The 14489-nt window shown below is 56.4% G+C and overlaps 1 protein-coding gene and 1 long non-coding RNA gene across 2 annotated transcripts; one reads left to right on the top strand and one right to left on the bottom strand.

Annotated features, from left to right (window-relative positions):
* The first annotated feature begins 279 nt into the window (after nucleotides 1-279).
* On the top strand, nucleotides 280-4578 carry HOXC10 (homeobox C10). Its single transcript, XM_061126554.1, has 2 exons — nucleotides 280-1030; nucleotides 4176-4578. Exons 1-2 carry the CDS (start codon nucleotides 280-282, stop codon nucleotides 4451-4453), a joined length of 1029 nt encoding a protein of 342 aa, XP_060982537.1. The 3' UTR covers nucleotides 4454-4578.
* Nucleotides 4579-10152: 5574 nt separating this feature from the next.
* LOC133041580 (uncharacterized) lies at nucleotides 10153-11411 on the bottom strand. Its single transcript, XR_009689266.1, has 3 exons — nucleotides 11327-11411; nucleotides 10883-10959; nucleotides 10153-10236 (listed from the first exon to the last, which is right to left on the bottom strand). It is a non-coding gene; the product is annotated as an uncharacterized LOC133041580 (long non-coding RNA).
* Nucleotides 11412-14489: the final 3078 nt, after the last annotated feature.

Genomic DNA, 14489 nt, shown 5'->3' with positions numbered 1-14489 from the left:
TGGCGCTGTTACTCCACGCTCCGCACTCCGCCTGCCGACAACTTGACCCCGGTGACGTCACGGCCGTCTGAATCATCAAGGCCATTTTCAAATCCCATTGGTCTAGCCGTCACATGGTGAGGCCCGAATGCGCGGATAATTATGGAGCTGATATTTCCCCCCCCTCCGCTTCTTTTCCCTCCCGCCCCTTCAACCGCCCCCCCTCCCGGATGGGGAAAAAAAAAAAGATGTCAGCTCCTCCGCTGTAGTATTGCTCCTTAAAAACCCCTCTCTCTGAAAATGACATGCCCTCGCAATGTAACTCCGAACTCGTACGCGGAGCCCTTGGCTGCGCCGGGCGGAGGAGAGCGCTATAGCCGGAGCGCAGGCATGTATATGCAATCTGGGAGTGACTTCAACTGCGGGGTGATGAGGGGCTGCGGGCTCGCGCCCTCGCTCTCCAAGAGGGACGAGGGCAGTAGCCCCAACCTCGCCCTCAACACCTACCCGTCCTACCTCTCGCAGCTGGACTCCTGGGGCGACCCCAAAGCCGCCTACCGCCTGGAACAACCTGTTGGCAGGCCGCTGTCTTCCTGCTCCTACCCACCTAGTGTCAAGGAGGAGAATGTCTGCTGCATGTACAGCGCAGAGAAGCGGGCGAAAAGTGGCCCCGAGGCAGCTCTCTACTCCCACCCTCTGCAGGAGTCCTGCCTCGGGGAGCACGAGGTGCCCGTGCCCAGCTTCTATCGCGCCAGCCCGAGCTACTCCGCGCTGGACAAGCCGCCCCACTGTGCCGGGGCCAACGACTTCGAAGCCCCTTTCGAGCAGCGGGCCAGTCTCAACCCGCGCGCCGAACATCTGGAGTCTCCCCAGCTCGGGGGTAAAGTGAGTTTCCCTGAGACCCCCAAGTCCGACAGCCAGACCCCCAGTCCCAATGAGATCAAGACCGAGCAGAACCTGGCAGGCCCAAAAGGCAGCCCTTTGGAGAGCGAAAAGGATCGGGCCAAAACCGCCGACTCCAGCCCAGACACCTCCGATAACGAAGCAAAAGGTAAGGCCGCCCGGGCCGTGGTCCGGCTGGGACGCTCGGGCACTGGGTCTTCGTGGCCCCGGGCGAGGGCAGGGAGAGGGTTGGGCCGAGGAGGCCCTGGACTGTCTTGGGAATGCGACCCCAGCTTGCGACTCGTGTCTGCTGAGCGCCAGGCTGGTGGCGCGTCACTTGGCTAGGGAAGGTAAGCGGCGAAGTGGAGGTGCAAGGCCGGCAGCGGCGCTGGGCGCCGAGACCGGGGTGGTGCACACCGCGGGCAGCCTGCGGGCGCCTAGTGCTGCCCAGGGCGGCTGGCCGCGCCTGGGTGTGTGCTGCCTTTGGTTTGCTTGCTCTACGTTGTTGTCCTGGGGGGCTGATGTCCACCCCACCTCAGGTCAGAAGCTTGCAAAAAAGCTTAAAATGGCGATCTTGGGCCAGGGGCTAAGGGAAGCTTGGGAGAAGGGGGATTTTGCTTTACTGCGTTTTCCCAGTTGAAAATGTTTCCTGCGAAGAGCGAGTTGTTTGTGGGTCTGATTCCTGCGTGTGGTTTGGGCTCCTGCGGTTTTTGGCTCGGCCGGGGGCCTCGGGCAGCAGAGCTGGGGCCGGAAGAGGTGGAGGTGAAGGGCTGCCCGCTGCGTCCCTCCCTCCCCCAGACGCCTAGGCCGCCTATGGCGTTGGAACAGGGCATTTGGAATGTTGTTAAGTTTTTTGTCTTCCCTTTGAAAAATTTTTTCTTTGCCTTTTTTTCTAGTTGCATTTATAAAAATGTAGTTTTCCCATTGGTTTCCAAAAGCAGCCTACAAATGAGTGGTTGGGAAATTTCTGTGTGCATGGTAAGCGGTTTTCTCCTGCAAGGGAGTGTGGCTTTAGTTGGATTTCATTGTGATTTTGGTTGGCGAGGGAAAGCCTAGGCAGAGTTCAAGCTCAGAGTTCAAGATTCATTTCTGCTGAAGGAGCTGGGGGCCTTCAGGACCCTTCTCTGACACCTGGAGAAAATGTAAAGGAAACGGGAGCAGTGGAGGGAGGCTGAGGGGGTTTTCCATGAAAAGTTGGAGCAAAAAGCATCAGAAAGGGCCCAACTGGCAGACGAGGTGGGGGCGGATCACCTGCTCCCCACGGCACTGGCTCCTGGAGGCTGTGTGTAAGAAGGGCTCTTTGGGTGCAGAGGCAGATGAAATAGTGAGAACTGAGCAGACTGAGGGTGGCCTGGGTCTTGTGGTGCTTTGTATATGGATGCAGTGCACACACATGCCTGGCGGCGACCTGTGTCACACTCACACACGCTCACGCATGCCCTCTCATATATGCACACGCACTCTTTCGGAGGGTGAGGACAGAGCCTCGCCCTCTTGGGTGTCCTCTGCAAATCAAAGGTGGGCCTTGGCAAATCAGCCCATGGAGACCCTGGCCAGAAGATGGGCACGGGTGTGTTCCTGAAGGTGAGGGGGAGACGCACACACACCCACCAAGCCTTGGTGGTGGCACGTGTGCAGCACAGAAGTTTAATTTTATACCATCTCCCCACACCGTGGGCTTGGTTGGGGTGCAGAGTTAAGGTAGGAAAAGCTGCAGCCTAGCCCTACCAAAAGCAAAGTCAAGGTTAACAAGCCCACCTCCTAGCTCAAATTGCCCCCATGCCCGATAGAGTCTCCTTTCTCTCCTGCCATCCCCACACCATCTAAACCCTCCAACCCCAACTAATCCCTCTCTGCCTTCTGCCTGTGCCCTTCTTGCCTCCATCCCCCCATTTTGGTACCTCCACCAGGCCAGAGGCAAGCCGGCTTTGGGCCAGACTTCCCCACTTGTAATTTCTCCCCTTCCCCTAAACCCCAATTTAAAAAAATCAGTGGCACAGAGTTAGATGTGGAGAGCCTTTGAACAATTTGGCAGGAGGCTGCAGGTGCAGAGGTGGGAGCAAAATTAAGGACATTCAAGTGTTTTAAACTAGAGCCTCAAGTTTGCATTTTTCTAGTGCCTCCTGGTTCCCCTAGAGCCCCCACCCCACTCCCCATCAAGATAAGATCCAGGAACCTGGCAGTTTCATTAGGCATAGAGGGGGATAAAGCACAGAGCCATCAGCAGAGTCCTTTGCTGGGTGTCCCTCTCGGGTCTCTGGACTCTGGATTTTCTCCCTGGAAAAGATAGCCAAGGTCCCTTCTGCTGCTTGAGGTTCATTTCAGGGAGAGTGTGTGCCAGGGGGAGAAGCTATCCATGAGGGAAAGGGAAATACACAGTATATTTACAGTATCTCCTTATATAAATAGACACACATGTGCATATCCCTGTGTGTGTGCATATGGGGAGGAATGTGTGTCGCTGCAGAAATGCGCATGTACATGCACGCATGCATATCTGCATAGACGAGGCAGGAGATTTCCAGGAGGCTGCATTTCCTCAGGATCTCTCTCCCTTGACCTTAGGTGTCTGGCCAGGGCAGTTGTCTGAGGACCCCTCAGCATGCCCCAGAGCTGTTGCCCCTGACCTCTGCTGCCTGCACAAGCTCCCTGCCTCAGGTACTCCTGGGGAAAACAGCCAGGAGAGGAAAAGCTGGCTGGCGATGGAAGATCCAGTGGGGGCAGAGTCGCTCTGTGGCACTTGGGGTGGGAGTCAGCGTTGGGGGTCTGACTCTGGGTGCAGAGACGGCTGCAATGGCTTCTGGCTGCGGAGACTGGGGCAGCCTCCCTGCACTGAGTTGAAAGGGGCCAAAGCTCTCTGGGAATTGCTCGGGGCAGCAGCGGGGTGGCCTCTGTTACCCAGTCTGAGGCCTGGAAAACACCTTTCCTTCTGGTTGGGTTTTTTTTTTTCCCAGAGCTGGAAGGGAGCAGAGAGGAGGGAGGGCCTGGTGGGGCTTAGAGAGCCCACCAGGGTCAACAAGCTGAGGGAGAGCCGGAGTACTCAGAACCTGCTAAGTCAAGGTGGACTGGGGTGGTTTAAATTTAATAGACACGTTGGAGGCAAGTACCTTCTGTCTTTCTTCCCTGTAAGTTTAGACCCCAGAGAAATTCTAAAAGCCCTGAACCCAAGAGGACCCCACCAGCCAGGCCTGTGGGGCGAGAGCAGCTCTCCTGGGCTCCCTCAGCCGCCCCCACAGCAAGCTGGCTAAGGCTGCAGTGCTGCCAGGGTTTGCCTCTTCGAGGGATACTTATGTAAATAATGTTATTTTTAACAGAGGAGATAAAGGCAGAAAACACCACAGGAAATTGGCTGACAGCAAAGAGCGGAAGGAAGAAGAGGTGCCCCTATACTAAACACCAGACGCTGGAATTGGAGAAAGAATTTCTGTTCAATATGTATTTGACGCGAGAGCGCCGCCTGGAGATTAGCAAGACCATTAACCTTACAGACAGACAAGTCAAAATCTGGTTTCAAAATCGCAGAATGAAACTCAAGAAAATGAACCGAGAGAATCGGATCCGGGAACTGACCTCCAATTTTAATTTCACCTGAGCTCGGGGGGCCTCCCCTCCCCCTCCTTTCTCTCCCCCCCACCTTCCTTTCCCCGCCCCTCCTCCCTTTGTGCCTGGTGGTATATTTTTTTTTTCCTCCCTGAGTATAAATGCAACACGCCTGCAAAAAAGGCAAAGACCTCAGACTCTCCTTCCAAGGGACCTATGGTTCGTGCTCCGAAGATGCGTCCACCTAAAGCATGAGAAATGGGGTGCTGGGGTGTGGGGTGTGGTGTGCCCACATAGATGAGGGTGGGAGTGTGGCTGGTGTGTGTGTCAATCCCTCACTCACGCACGCACTCACACATAGCATCCTGTTCTCCAGGCAAAGTTAAGGTCGAATCCACCCGATTATAGGGGGAAAAAATCAACCAGAGAAGGTCTGTAATCTTGCAGAGCACAGACAGAATCAGAATCGCTTCTTCCTTGCTGCATTTCCTCCTTAGAATAATAGACGTTTTGGAAAGTTCAGCTAGTGTTTGTGTGTTTGTCGTAGCGTCCAGCGCCTCTGCCAAACCCTCTCTGTGTCTTTACCTCCCAGTCGCTCTGAGAATCTGCTTGAAGTCTCGTATATGTACTGCCTTCTGCTCTTCTCCCATCCTCCCAGCACCCCTACATCCTCCATCCACTGCCATCTCAGAAATTCCATTCAGAGGAACAAAAAACAATTTTTAAATTAAAAATAGAACATAGAGAAGCAAAGACAGAATGCCCCTCCCCCAAATATTACCCTGTCCCTGTCTGGGAGTTGTGTTATTTAAAGATATTCTGTATGTTGTATCTTTTGCATGTAGCTTCCTTAATGGAGAAAAAAAAAATCCTAATAAATTTCCAGAATCGTAATCCTCAAATGGGTGGTTTTTTGTTTTTTAGTGTTTTTTTGTTTTTTTTTAGCGACACCCTCCCCCCAAAGAGGCTGAGTGTGTGGATGTGTGTGTTTTGTGTTCGACTCATCTCCTAGAGCCTTTCTAGAACGTCTCTTGGCGGGTTTAATGTAAGTGAGAGACCATAACGTTGATTTAAATATTATCCAGGTGACCACAATAAGTCAAGGTCATAAAACAGTAATGTCAGGACGGTCTTGGTGCGCGCGAGAGGTGGATTTTATGATCTGCAAATATAATGTGGTGCTGCAGTAAAAGATGCATTTAAAGGTGACTGGAGGAGGGAAAGAGGCAGAAGCAAACTGCAATCTTGAGGAGCAGACGGATCCCATTGCCTGGGGTGCTGGGCCAGGCGCACCCCACCGCTGCTGGGGGGAACCCCAGGAGCCCCCCACCTATCCAAGGAGAGGAATAAACTTAACCGCCGGAGGGGGATGAGGAGCTGAGCCCCCCCCCTTCTCGACAGCAGCAGCAGAAGCGCGGGCAGTGGCAGGAGGAGGAGGCAGCGACAAGGTAAGAGAAGCGGTTTCTTGTTCTTCTCTTGGCGGCGGAGTGGGGACTAGCGGCGTCCCCAGGTGCCCAGCGCGCGTTGGGCAGAGCAGGGTGGAAGGTGTTCTGGACATCTTTGCTTGCTGGGAGCCCAGGCTTGCCCTGTGGCGGCTCGAAGCGGAGGGCAGTGGCCACAAGCTCCCCCTCCCTGACCCATTGCCTTGGGGTTCGTCGGTTAAAGGGGTAAATTGGTGGTTTTTGGCTTCTTTCTTTACTCGGTCACTCCGGGTCGCCTGGAGCTCGACACATGGGTCTTGGTGTAGCTCAGTCTGGTCGTCTGCTGGGGGGAGGCAGAAGGAGGATGGGCTGGTGAGGGTTGGAGCTTGAAGCTTAGGTTTTCCTGCTTTCTGCTGGTTTAGATGTGAGCCTTAGCCAGGCGCTCGGTCCCCACTCGCTCTGGCTGTGGGGCTTTGCCAGGCAAGTGGCCTGATTGGAAGAGGCTTTGGAGTGGTTCGGCCACACACGGATGAAGGGAAGCCAGAGTTCAGCTGAGAGACGGAGAGGATCAGAGGAAACCTAGGAGAGCACAGGAGAGCCAGAAGGGCAAGACAGGGGACCCAGCTCGAGAGTGGAAGGACACTCCAGCTTCCCCCAGGGCCAGGGCCAGAGGCAGGGGGATCGCCCCACTGCGGTGCTGGGGGCGGGGCGGGGGTTTGGCGGCTTGAGGTCCCATTTCACCAGAGTCTCCCTGAGCGATTTGCTTAGTCCAGAAGCTGATGAGGCAGTCAGACCCCTTACCCACCCAGCCACCCAAAGTCTACCCTCTAGTCCTTAGGGAGGTTTTGGGGGTGGAAAGGGGGACGGGGCTGAATTTCTTCCTTCCCCAACCCCCTTCCCTTCTCCTCCCGATAGATGAAAAGCTGAATCTCCCGCCCTGCTCGCTCAGCTGATCTGTGGCTTAGGTAGTTTCATGTTGTTGGGATTGAGTTTTGAACTCGGCAACAAGAAACTGCCTGAGTTACATCAGTCGGTTATCGTCGAGGGCCCCAACCCACCTATCCCGCTCCTACCCTCCCCAGTGGGACTGTTCCCCAGGCCCCTTCCTAGACAGGGCAAAATGGGTACAGACTGAGGAGGGCAAGCTGTGAGTGGGGCCACACGACAAGTCTGGAGAACCCCAGTTTATCCCGTCCACTCCTCAGCCTGTCCCAATCCCCATGCTTGAGGGAGAGGAGTTTTTCCTGCAGCTATTGTTTCCTGGGCCCAGCTGATGGAGACAGACAAAGGAGGTCTAACCAATTCCAAGGAAATTCAGGAATTTGAGTAAGAGGTGGCCTGGCGGGCCAGCTCAGCTGGGTAGCAGGGTGGGGCAGGATGATTAGGAGAGAGAAGACCACAGAAATAGAAAGGAGTCTTTGGAGGGTTAGTTTTTCCCACTTCCCACCCCTAAGGAAAAAAAAATCTGCCTCCAGTCGACTGGGGCTGGAGCTTCTTCTTAGAAAAGTGGGGTGCGTGGGGGGTCCCAGGAGCTGGGGAACTCTGAGCGACAGCTCAGCCACCTCCTCTTCCTCTTGGACAGCCCCATCCCCAGGAGAAGGGCATATTTAGGGTGTTAGTAGGCTAGAAGAAAGTCATCAAGTCCAAGTAGAAACCCCCCACACACACCCTACTGGGAAACATCAGGGCAAGAATCTGGCTCTGGTCTCTTTCTAGCTGTCTGTTGCCCGTAGGCCTTGGTCTGTTGTGTCTGTGCCTGTCAGGCAGCTGCTTGTCTTTGCACTGTGTGGAAAGGTCTGGGTGAACGGAGGCTGCCAGCGCCCACCATTATCATATTGTTGGAGAGGTTGTTGGCTGATGCCAGGGGGAGGAGGGGAGGACATGGAGTAAAGGGGCATCTGAGCAATGTGCAACTTTACAAAGCGTCTTCCCCTCCTTGCCCCCTCTGGTTCCTCAGTTCTGGTCCTGGTTGCTAGAGAGAGGGCTCTCCAAAGAGGTTTCTCTGCCTGCAGAGAAAAATGGGGAGGGTCACGGAAAATGGGGAGGTACACCCCTGCTCTCAGACTGGGAAAGAGAAAGTCAAAAGGCAAAGGACAGGTTCTTGCTTCTCTTACTTTGGAACTATTATGATTATTAAAACATTAGAAACTTTCAGACAGGGAAACAAAGTCATGTCCCTGTAACACAGTATATCCATGAAGTTTATTCACGCAGTTGTCTGCTGGGGGCATATATGGAACCTTGCGTGTGTGTGGGTCTCTGTTTCTATATCTCTGCCTCCTCCAGGCTCTCCCAGATCCCCTGTATATATTTTTGTGCATACTCATGTATTTTTCTCTCTCTTATACAAAGAGATTCCATGGAGACTAGAGGAGAGAATAGTAATAGAGCCTCCCTTCTCCCCAGCTGAAACTGTCAGTCTGTCTTTCTGTCTGCCCCCCAACCCTTTGTAAGGGAAAAAAAAAATCTCTTCCCTTGGAAGGAAGTGCTCAAATCGCCCTATGGCTCCCAGGGAAATGGGGAGGTTTTCAGAGAGGAAGGCCAGCTGGTGCGAGGCAGGCAAGGGCTTCCCCGGTTTGGGAGCCCTTGGCAGTCTCTGAGTCTTCAGGCTGTCAGAAGCCCAGGGCCAGCTGGAGTGAAGGGAGTCCCAGGCAGGGGCGGGGTGCTCAGGAGTGCCTGGCTTTGAGACAGTGTCCCTGATGGGCCGAAATTTACCAATGAACGACTTCTGTGCTTTGGGTCTCTCAGCCCCAATTTCCATTTCAGAGCTGGTGGGCTTATAGGGGGGTGGCCACAGAGCTATGGGTCTGGGTGTCCCCCCCCCCAATATCCTGGGGAGTGGAGTGCATTCTCACAGGGCCAAGGTGAGGGCCAGTCTGGTGGCCAGTGTCCACCGCGGGGCCCTGGGGCCGTGGATCATGGCTAAGGCGATGGTGATTATTTATTCGCTTCGCTGGAGGGGAGTCTTCAAAAGAAACAGCGTGAAGAGGAGGGAAAAAATTATCTCTCTCGTCTGTGGATATTAAGATGGATTTTTATTTCTTAAAGGACCCTCCCCGCCGAGAGCGCATAAGCGTAAACTTAATATATGCTCTGCAGCCCAACTCCAGAAATCGCAATAAAAGTTAAAACCTCCCCTACTGGTTTTTTTTAATTATGATATGGGAAAGAGGAGCAGGATTTATAGAGCTGAACTCTCCGCGTGTAAGTGTTTAAGACTTGCGGGAGAAGGAGGAAAAGGCAAGAGCTCGCCAAGGAGAGCCTTGGTCTCTGAGATCTCTCGCCGGCTGCGGGAGCTCCGGCTTAGGCGGCGGATCATCTGTGGCCTCCCTGGGACCTCGGCTCCCGGGCACCCTCCGCCCGGCCCACCGCCCTGCCTCGGCTGGCTCGGAGATGCGGCCCTTCTTGAGAACAGGTGAAGGGCAGCGGGGCCGGGGAGAGGAGGCTGCGGGTGGGGGCGTCGGGACACTGGGCTTTGTGTGGGTCCCGTGCAGGGGAGGAGGTGTGCAGCCCCGGGCAGGGCCGCGGCCCGAGGGTGGTCAGCGGGCGCCTTGGCTCGGAAGGGTGTCCGGCCGGGCCCCGAGAGCACGGACAAGGTGGATTGTGTGAGGACTTTGGCCGCAGATGGAGCGGAGCGGGCTCCCAGGCGGAGAGGCCAGCGGCGAGGCGGGCAACCGGATGTTGAGTCTGTAGGAAGGACCTTGAGGTCTGCTTGGTGTTTGGGCTGCCGGGGGGCGGCGGCCCAGAGTGTGGAGCGCGCAGCGCGCGGGGCGCGGCGGCCGGCGTGGGCGAGGCAGCAGGCCTGCACACCTCTGCAGCCGCAGGGCCGGGCCCAGGACGCCTGAACTGAGGCCGACCAATGGTCAGAGCGTGAAAAATAAATGCAGTTCAGGGTCTTTCTTTCTTTTCTACATCAGAGGTCCTTTCTTTTTTGTCTCTTTCGGAGATACCTGGATTTGGTCCAGAACAGGTTGCCCGCGGGAGGGCCCCGCGAGCGGCAGCGCGCGAGGGAGGGAGAGAGGGAGGGAGGGCGAGGAAGAGGGAGGGAGGGAAGGAGGGCGGGCAGCGGCGGCTGCGGTGGCCGGGGCTTCCCTCCCCCGGCGGAGGCGGCTGCCCTGCATCTGTGGCCGTGGGGAGCCGAGGAGCAGGTAACGAAGGCGCTTCCCGAGGCGGGATTGGACCAAGCCAGAGGGACCGAGTCTTCCGGGTCTCTGCCGGACGCCCTGGAGGGGAGAGAAGGTAGGGAGATCGGCGCCCGCCCGGCCTGGCAGAGAGGCCTGGGGAATGTTGAACCTGTATTTGATTTCAGACTCACACTCATGTTGTGAGTCTGTCTGCCTCCGGAGATGCGGTTTGCCTGTCTGTCTGTCTGTCCGTCTGAGACGTCCTAAACCCTAGGCTGTCCAGCCAAAGGCTGAAAAAAAAATCGGGAAAAATTCGTCGGAATGTGCACTTTCATTCATTGGATTCTCGGCGACTCAGTGGGGCTGGTGGCTGGGCCCCCAAGTTGGAGGGCGCTTTCCTCCTGCTTTCTGGACGCCAGAACCTCTGGTTCCCTCCGCCATGGGCTGAGTTTCCGGCTCCAGGTTCGCGGGTTGCCCTGAGGTTTGAGGCCAGACAGCTCCTAGTCTGGCAGGGAGGGCGGGGGAAGAGACTAGCGGCTCTGGCTCCTTAATTGTACTTCGGACCGTATTGTCTCTCCTTTCGCCACCTCCGCTTCCTCAGTCTGGGTTCCAAAGTCACTGCAAATTTCCTTGCGACATACATCACACGTACATCACACAGAGATCAGGTAACCAGGCACCTAGGACCACGGGGGGCTCCAGGCAGAGAGCACCCCTAGCTCTGGGGCCGCTCCTCCTCCAGCCACTCCCCAGGCTGGGAAACCAGATCGGGTTGGGGGAGCGGAAATAGCCCCGTTTGCTGCAGGGCGCAGGGCAGGGGGCCGTAGGGAATGCAGGCCGTGGCGTTGAGAGGGCCACGTTCACAGGCCCTGGGGGTTTCACTCCTGCTGGGCTTAGCGGCTGGACTCCTGGTGTGTAGGGATCCCGGATACCCACCTGGGGTGGGGGCAGGACGCTGGTCTCCTCGCGGCGGGCCAGGAGAATTCAGTTTCTGCTTCCAGCGCAGGCCTGAGCTAGGAGGAGTTGTGTGTGTGGGTGTGTTTTTCCCAACAAAGACGGATCAGGAGAGAAAAGGGGGGAAAGGAGTGGGGAACCAAGGAGGGGGCGGGGAGGAGGAGAGGGCAGCGGAGAGGTGAACTGAGCCCATTTCAGGGGGAGAAGGAAAACGAAAGCAAATGGAGCACGCAGGGCCTCCTCCGCGCAGGCGGGTGCTGCCGAGCCGGGAGCGGGCGCCCTGCCTTCGGCTGCGGGAATGACCCGCTGGGGGACCGGGGAAAGCCTGTTTTAAATATAATCCGAACTTGACGGTGTGGATTGAACCGGAGGGAATTTAAATCACTTAAAGGGAGGTGCAGGGCCAGGGGAGGGGATCAGTCTAACCTGTCTTTCTGTCTGTCTGTCCTGCCCACGGTGGTGCTAGCTTGATTGTGATCCCAGCTGTCCAGGTCTGAGGTGATGTAGTCAGGGTGCTCCTCCCCCTGAGGGGGCTCTCCTCTGCCCAGTGCCGTCTTTTGGGGTCAGAAGAGAGCTCTAAGAACCACAGTGAATGCACAGCTGCTAGCTAAAGCTGGAGTCCTCCCATCTCCCAACAGGAACTCCCAGTGGCCTCCAGTACCTCGGGCTCCCCATCGGTGATGAGGAAAATTGAAGGGAGTGGTGGGGGTGAGAGGGAGTCTGGGAACCTGGCAGGAGATTCAGCAGGCATAACTCAACCTGGGAAGACAAGCCCCTCCTTCTTGGTGCTCCCACATCCTTGGTGCCCTGACACCTCCAGGTCTGGATTTGGGGAGAGCCCTAGGGTCTGCTTCAGAGCCCTGACCTGCCACCCCACCTCCAAATGCAGAGGATGGGGGTACCGTCCACATGTAGTTGTGGAACCCGAGGGACCTCGGCCTGGTGGCCTGGTGAACTCAGGGATTCTCAGCCTCTTCCAGCCCCCCTCCCCCAGGCTGCCTCTCTTAGCAAGACCCAGGCAAAATGGGGCATTGGTGGGGAGGGGGCTGTGGGTGAGGCCTGCTTCCAGATCCACAGTTGTATCTATGCCTGAGTGGGGAGGGCCTGAGTTCATGCTCTGAAATGAAGGCGACAACCTCCCCTCAGTTTCACAGGGAGTTTGGTGGCAGCAGAGAGCGTGGGCCTGGTGATCCTGGCTGCCCCACTGCTGCTGCCTCTGCTGGGTGGGCAGGCAGGGTGGGCAGGCTGCTCAAGAGTTGAAAAGAAGGTGGTGGCAAAGCTGGGTAGGAGAGAAAGGGGCATCTGTTTACAGCCACTGTGTCTGTAGGGCTTTCCCAAATAGTAGAAGCCCATAGGAGAGGGGCTGTGGGGGCAGCTTCCTTCTAGGAAGACTGAGGTAGGGGCAGATGGGCCCTGTCCCCTGGAGAAGACGAAAAGGAGGAGCCGGCGGGCTTGAAACCTCCTTCGTCCTGTCTTCTTTGCTCCTTGATGAGAGCGTGGCTCAGCTCCCAGCTGCCTGGGTAGCTGCCTGGGCCGAGATAGGGTTCTATATCCTGGAGGCCTGGTGTCCCCACCCCAGCAGGTCGCCCGGGAGGGGCAGGAGAGGAGGCCTCTTCCTCCTTTGTGTCCGGACAGAAGTGGCCGCCGCGCCCAGAGCCGGTCCCGCGGCAAAGGCCCGGCCAGCCAGCGGGCTGCACAATGCCACGGCTGCTCGGCCAGCCCGCGCCCTGCCCCGTCCTGCCTGCCTGTCGCCGCCCTTCCTCCGACTCTCTCTGCATGCCTTCCTTTCCCTGCTCTTCCCTCACTTTTCATCCTGCCTCCCCTCTTTTCTGTCTATCTTCCCTTTCTTTTATTCTAATCTGTTTTCTTCTTTCCTTCCCTCCTTCCTTCCTCCCTTCCTCTCTGGGGACCTGGCGCCGTGCTTCAGTCTTGCTGTCTCAGGCTGTCTCGGGCTCAGTCTCTCTCAGGCTCTGTCCCCTGATGTCCTCTTGGTCACAGTCTGGCCCCGGGCCCTCTGAATGCTCCGCGGCTCTGCTCAGCATTGCCAGCAGCCACCCAAGAACCAGGCAGGGTCCCCCGCCGCCAGGGCTGGGGGGAGGTGCTGATGGCGCTGGGGATTTGGAGGAAGCCTAGGCAGGGGGACGGTAACCTCCAGTCTTTTCCTTGAACTAGTGAGGGAGAATTTTTGATTGACAGCTAACCCAACTCCATCAAGGCCAAAGAGATATTCTGTTTCTTGCTGTAATTTGGCTTTTCCAAAACCAGTCCAGTCGGGGGGAGGAGAAGATAATCAGAGATAAGGGTGAAGGGGCTGAGGCCCCGGGTCGCCTCTCCCCAGCCGGGTACTTCTCACGTCCCCCCCATGCGTCGAAATCCCAGCCCCGCTAGACCGAAAAGGAGAGAACCCGAGAAGGGGAGGAGCAGGGACTGGGGTGGGGGCCTGGCAGGCTGGGGTCGGTGCTGCAGGCTGCAGACAGATCCTTCCCCCTCAACTTTCCTCACCCCCCCCCTTCCCAAACACACACACTACAGTCTCTGGAACACCTCTCTCTAGCCCTTCTCCTCCCTAGAGGAGACAGGTTGACAGAGATGCAGGAAAAAAGCAGCCTCCACCCCCCCCCCCCCCCCCCCGCCATCCCTGGTGTTTGGTCCCCTCCTGAGGACAGGAATGGGAGAGAAGAGCAGGCATCTCCAGTCTGAGAAACCTTGTCCTTCCCTGCTGCCTCAGAGCCTGTGTCTTTGCCTCAGCTCCTGCCTGTTTCTCTTGGCGCAAACTGGACTATTCCCTGCTGACCCTGAAATTGCACCCCTCCTTCAAATTCACTCTGCCCTGCCTAGGACGCCTGTGTCTCTGGGGATATCACCTGCTCTTCTCCCCCACCCCCACCAACTTCCCTGCCCCTCTCTTGCACCCACACTGAGAATTTCCTGCTTGCCTTTGCCCACCTTTGCTAAACCACCATGGGACAGTCTGATGGAAAGCAGAGGGCTGGGCAACGAACCCCAAATTCAAGGAGGAGGGTAGCAACCAACTTACTGAGGGGGGGAGGAATCCAAGTTGTGTGATCTTCTTTGCCATCACACTGCCCCCTCCAGAATTCCTGTGTCTGACTCCAAAGAAATTGCTTTCTCCCATTCCTTCATAGCTTTTTTTCGTTCCAAAAACAGCCTACAATTTTATTTAATGAAAGACACATTTATGAACAATCAAATGATCCTCATAAAAATTTTATTGAAGGACGTAAAAACAAGCTACTTGCCCACGACCGAGGTCGCTCTCTCGCCTTGCCCGCTCTCACCCTGGCTCTCTGCAGACAGAGCCCCGGAGTGACTTCTTTTTTTGGGGGGGAGGATAGGATGTCTCAGAGATGGAGTTGGGGGCAAAAGAGGGCGAACAGGAAGATGGGACGGGGACACCCCACTGAAGTTGTGTAGATCTCTCCTCTACTTCTTCAGGCTGGCAAAGAAAGATAAAGATACAGACAATAAATTTAAAATAAAGACGGTTGCATATCTGTGCCAAAGGAAAGAGAGGACTTCTGGTGACAGAGGTGTATCAGGTCCCAAGGTCCTAGCCCTCCCACCCTTG

This window comes from Dama dama, chromosome 3 (genome assembly GCF_033118175.1).
Source record: "Dama dama isolate Ldn47 chromosome 3, ASM3311817v1, whole genome shotgun sequence".
NCBI lineage: Eukaryota > Metazoa > Chordata > Mammalia > Artiodactyla > Cervidae > Dama > Dama dama.
Note: the sequence above shows the minus strand (reverse complement) of the source record. Positions and strands in the feature narration are given on the sequence as shown.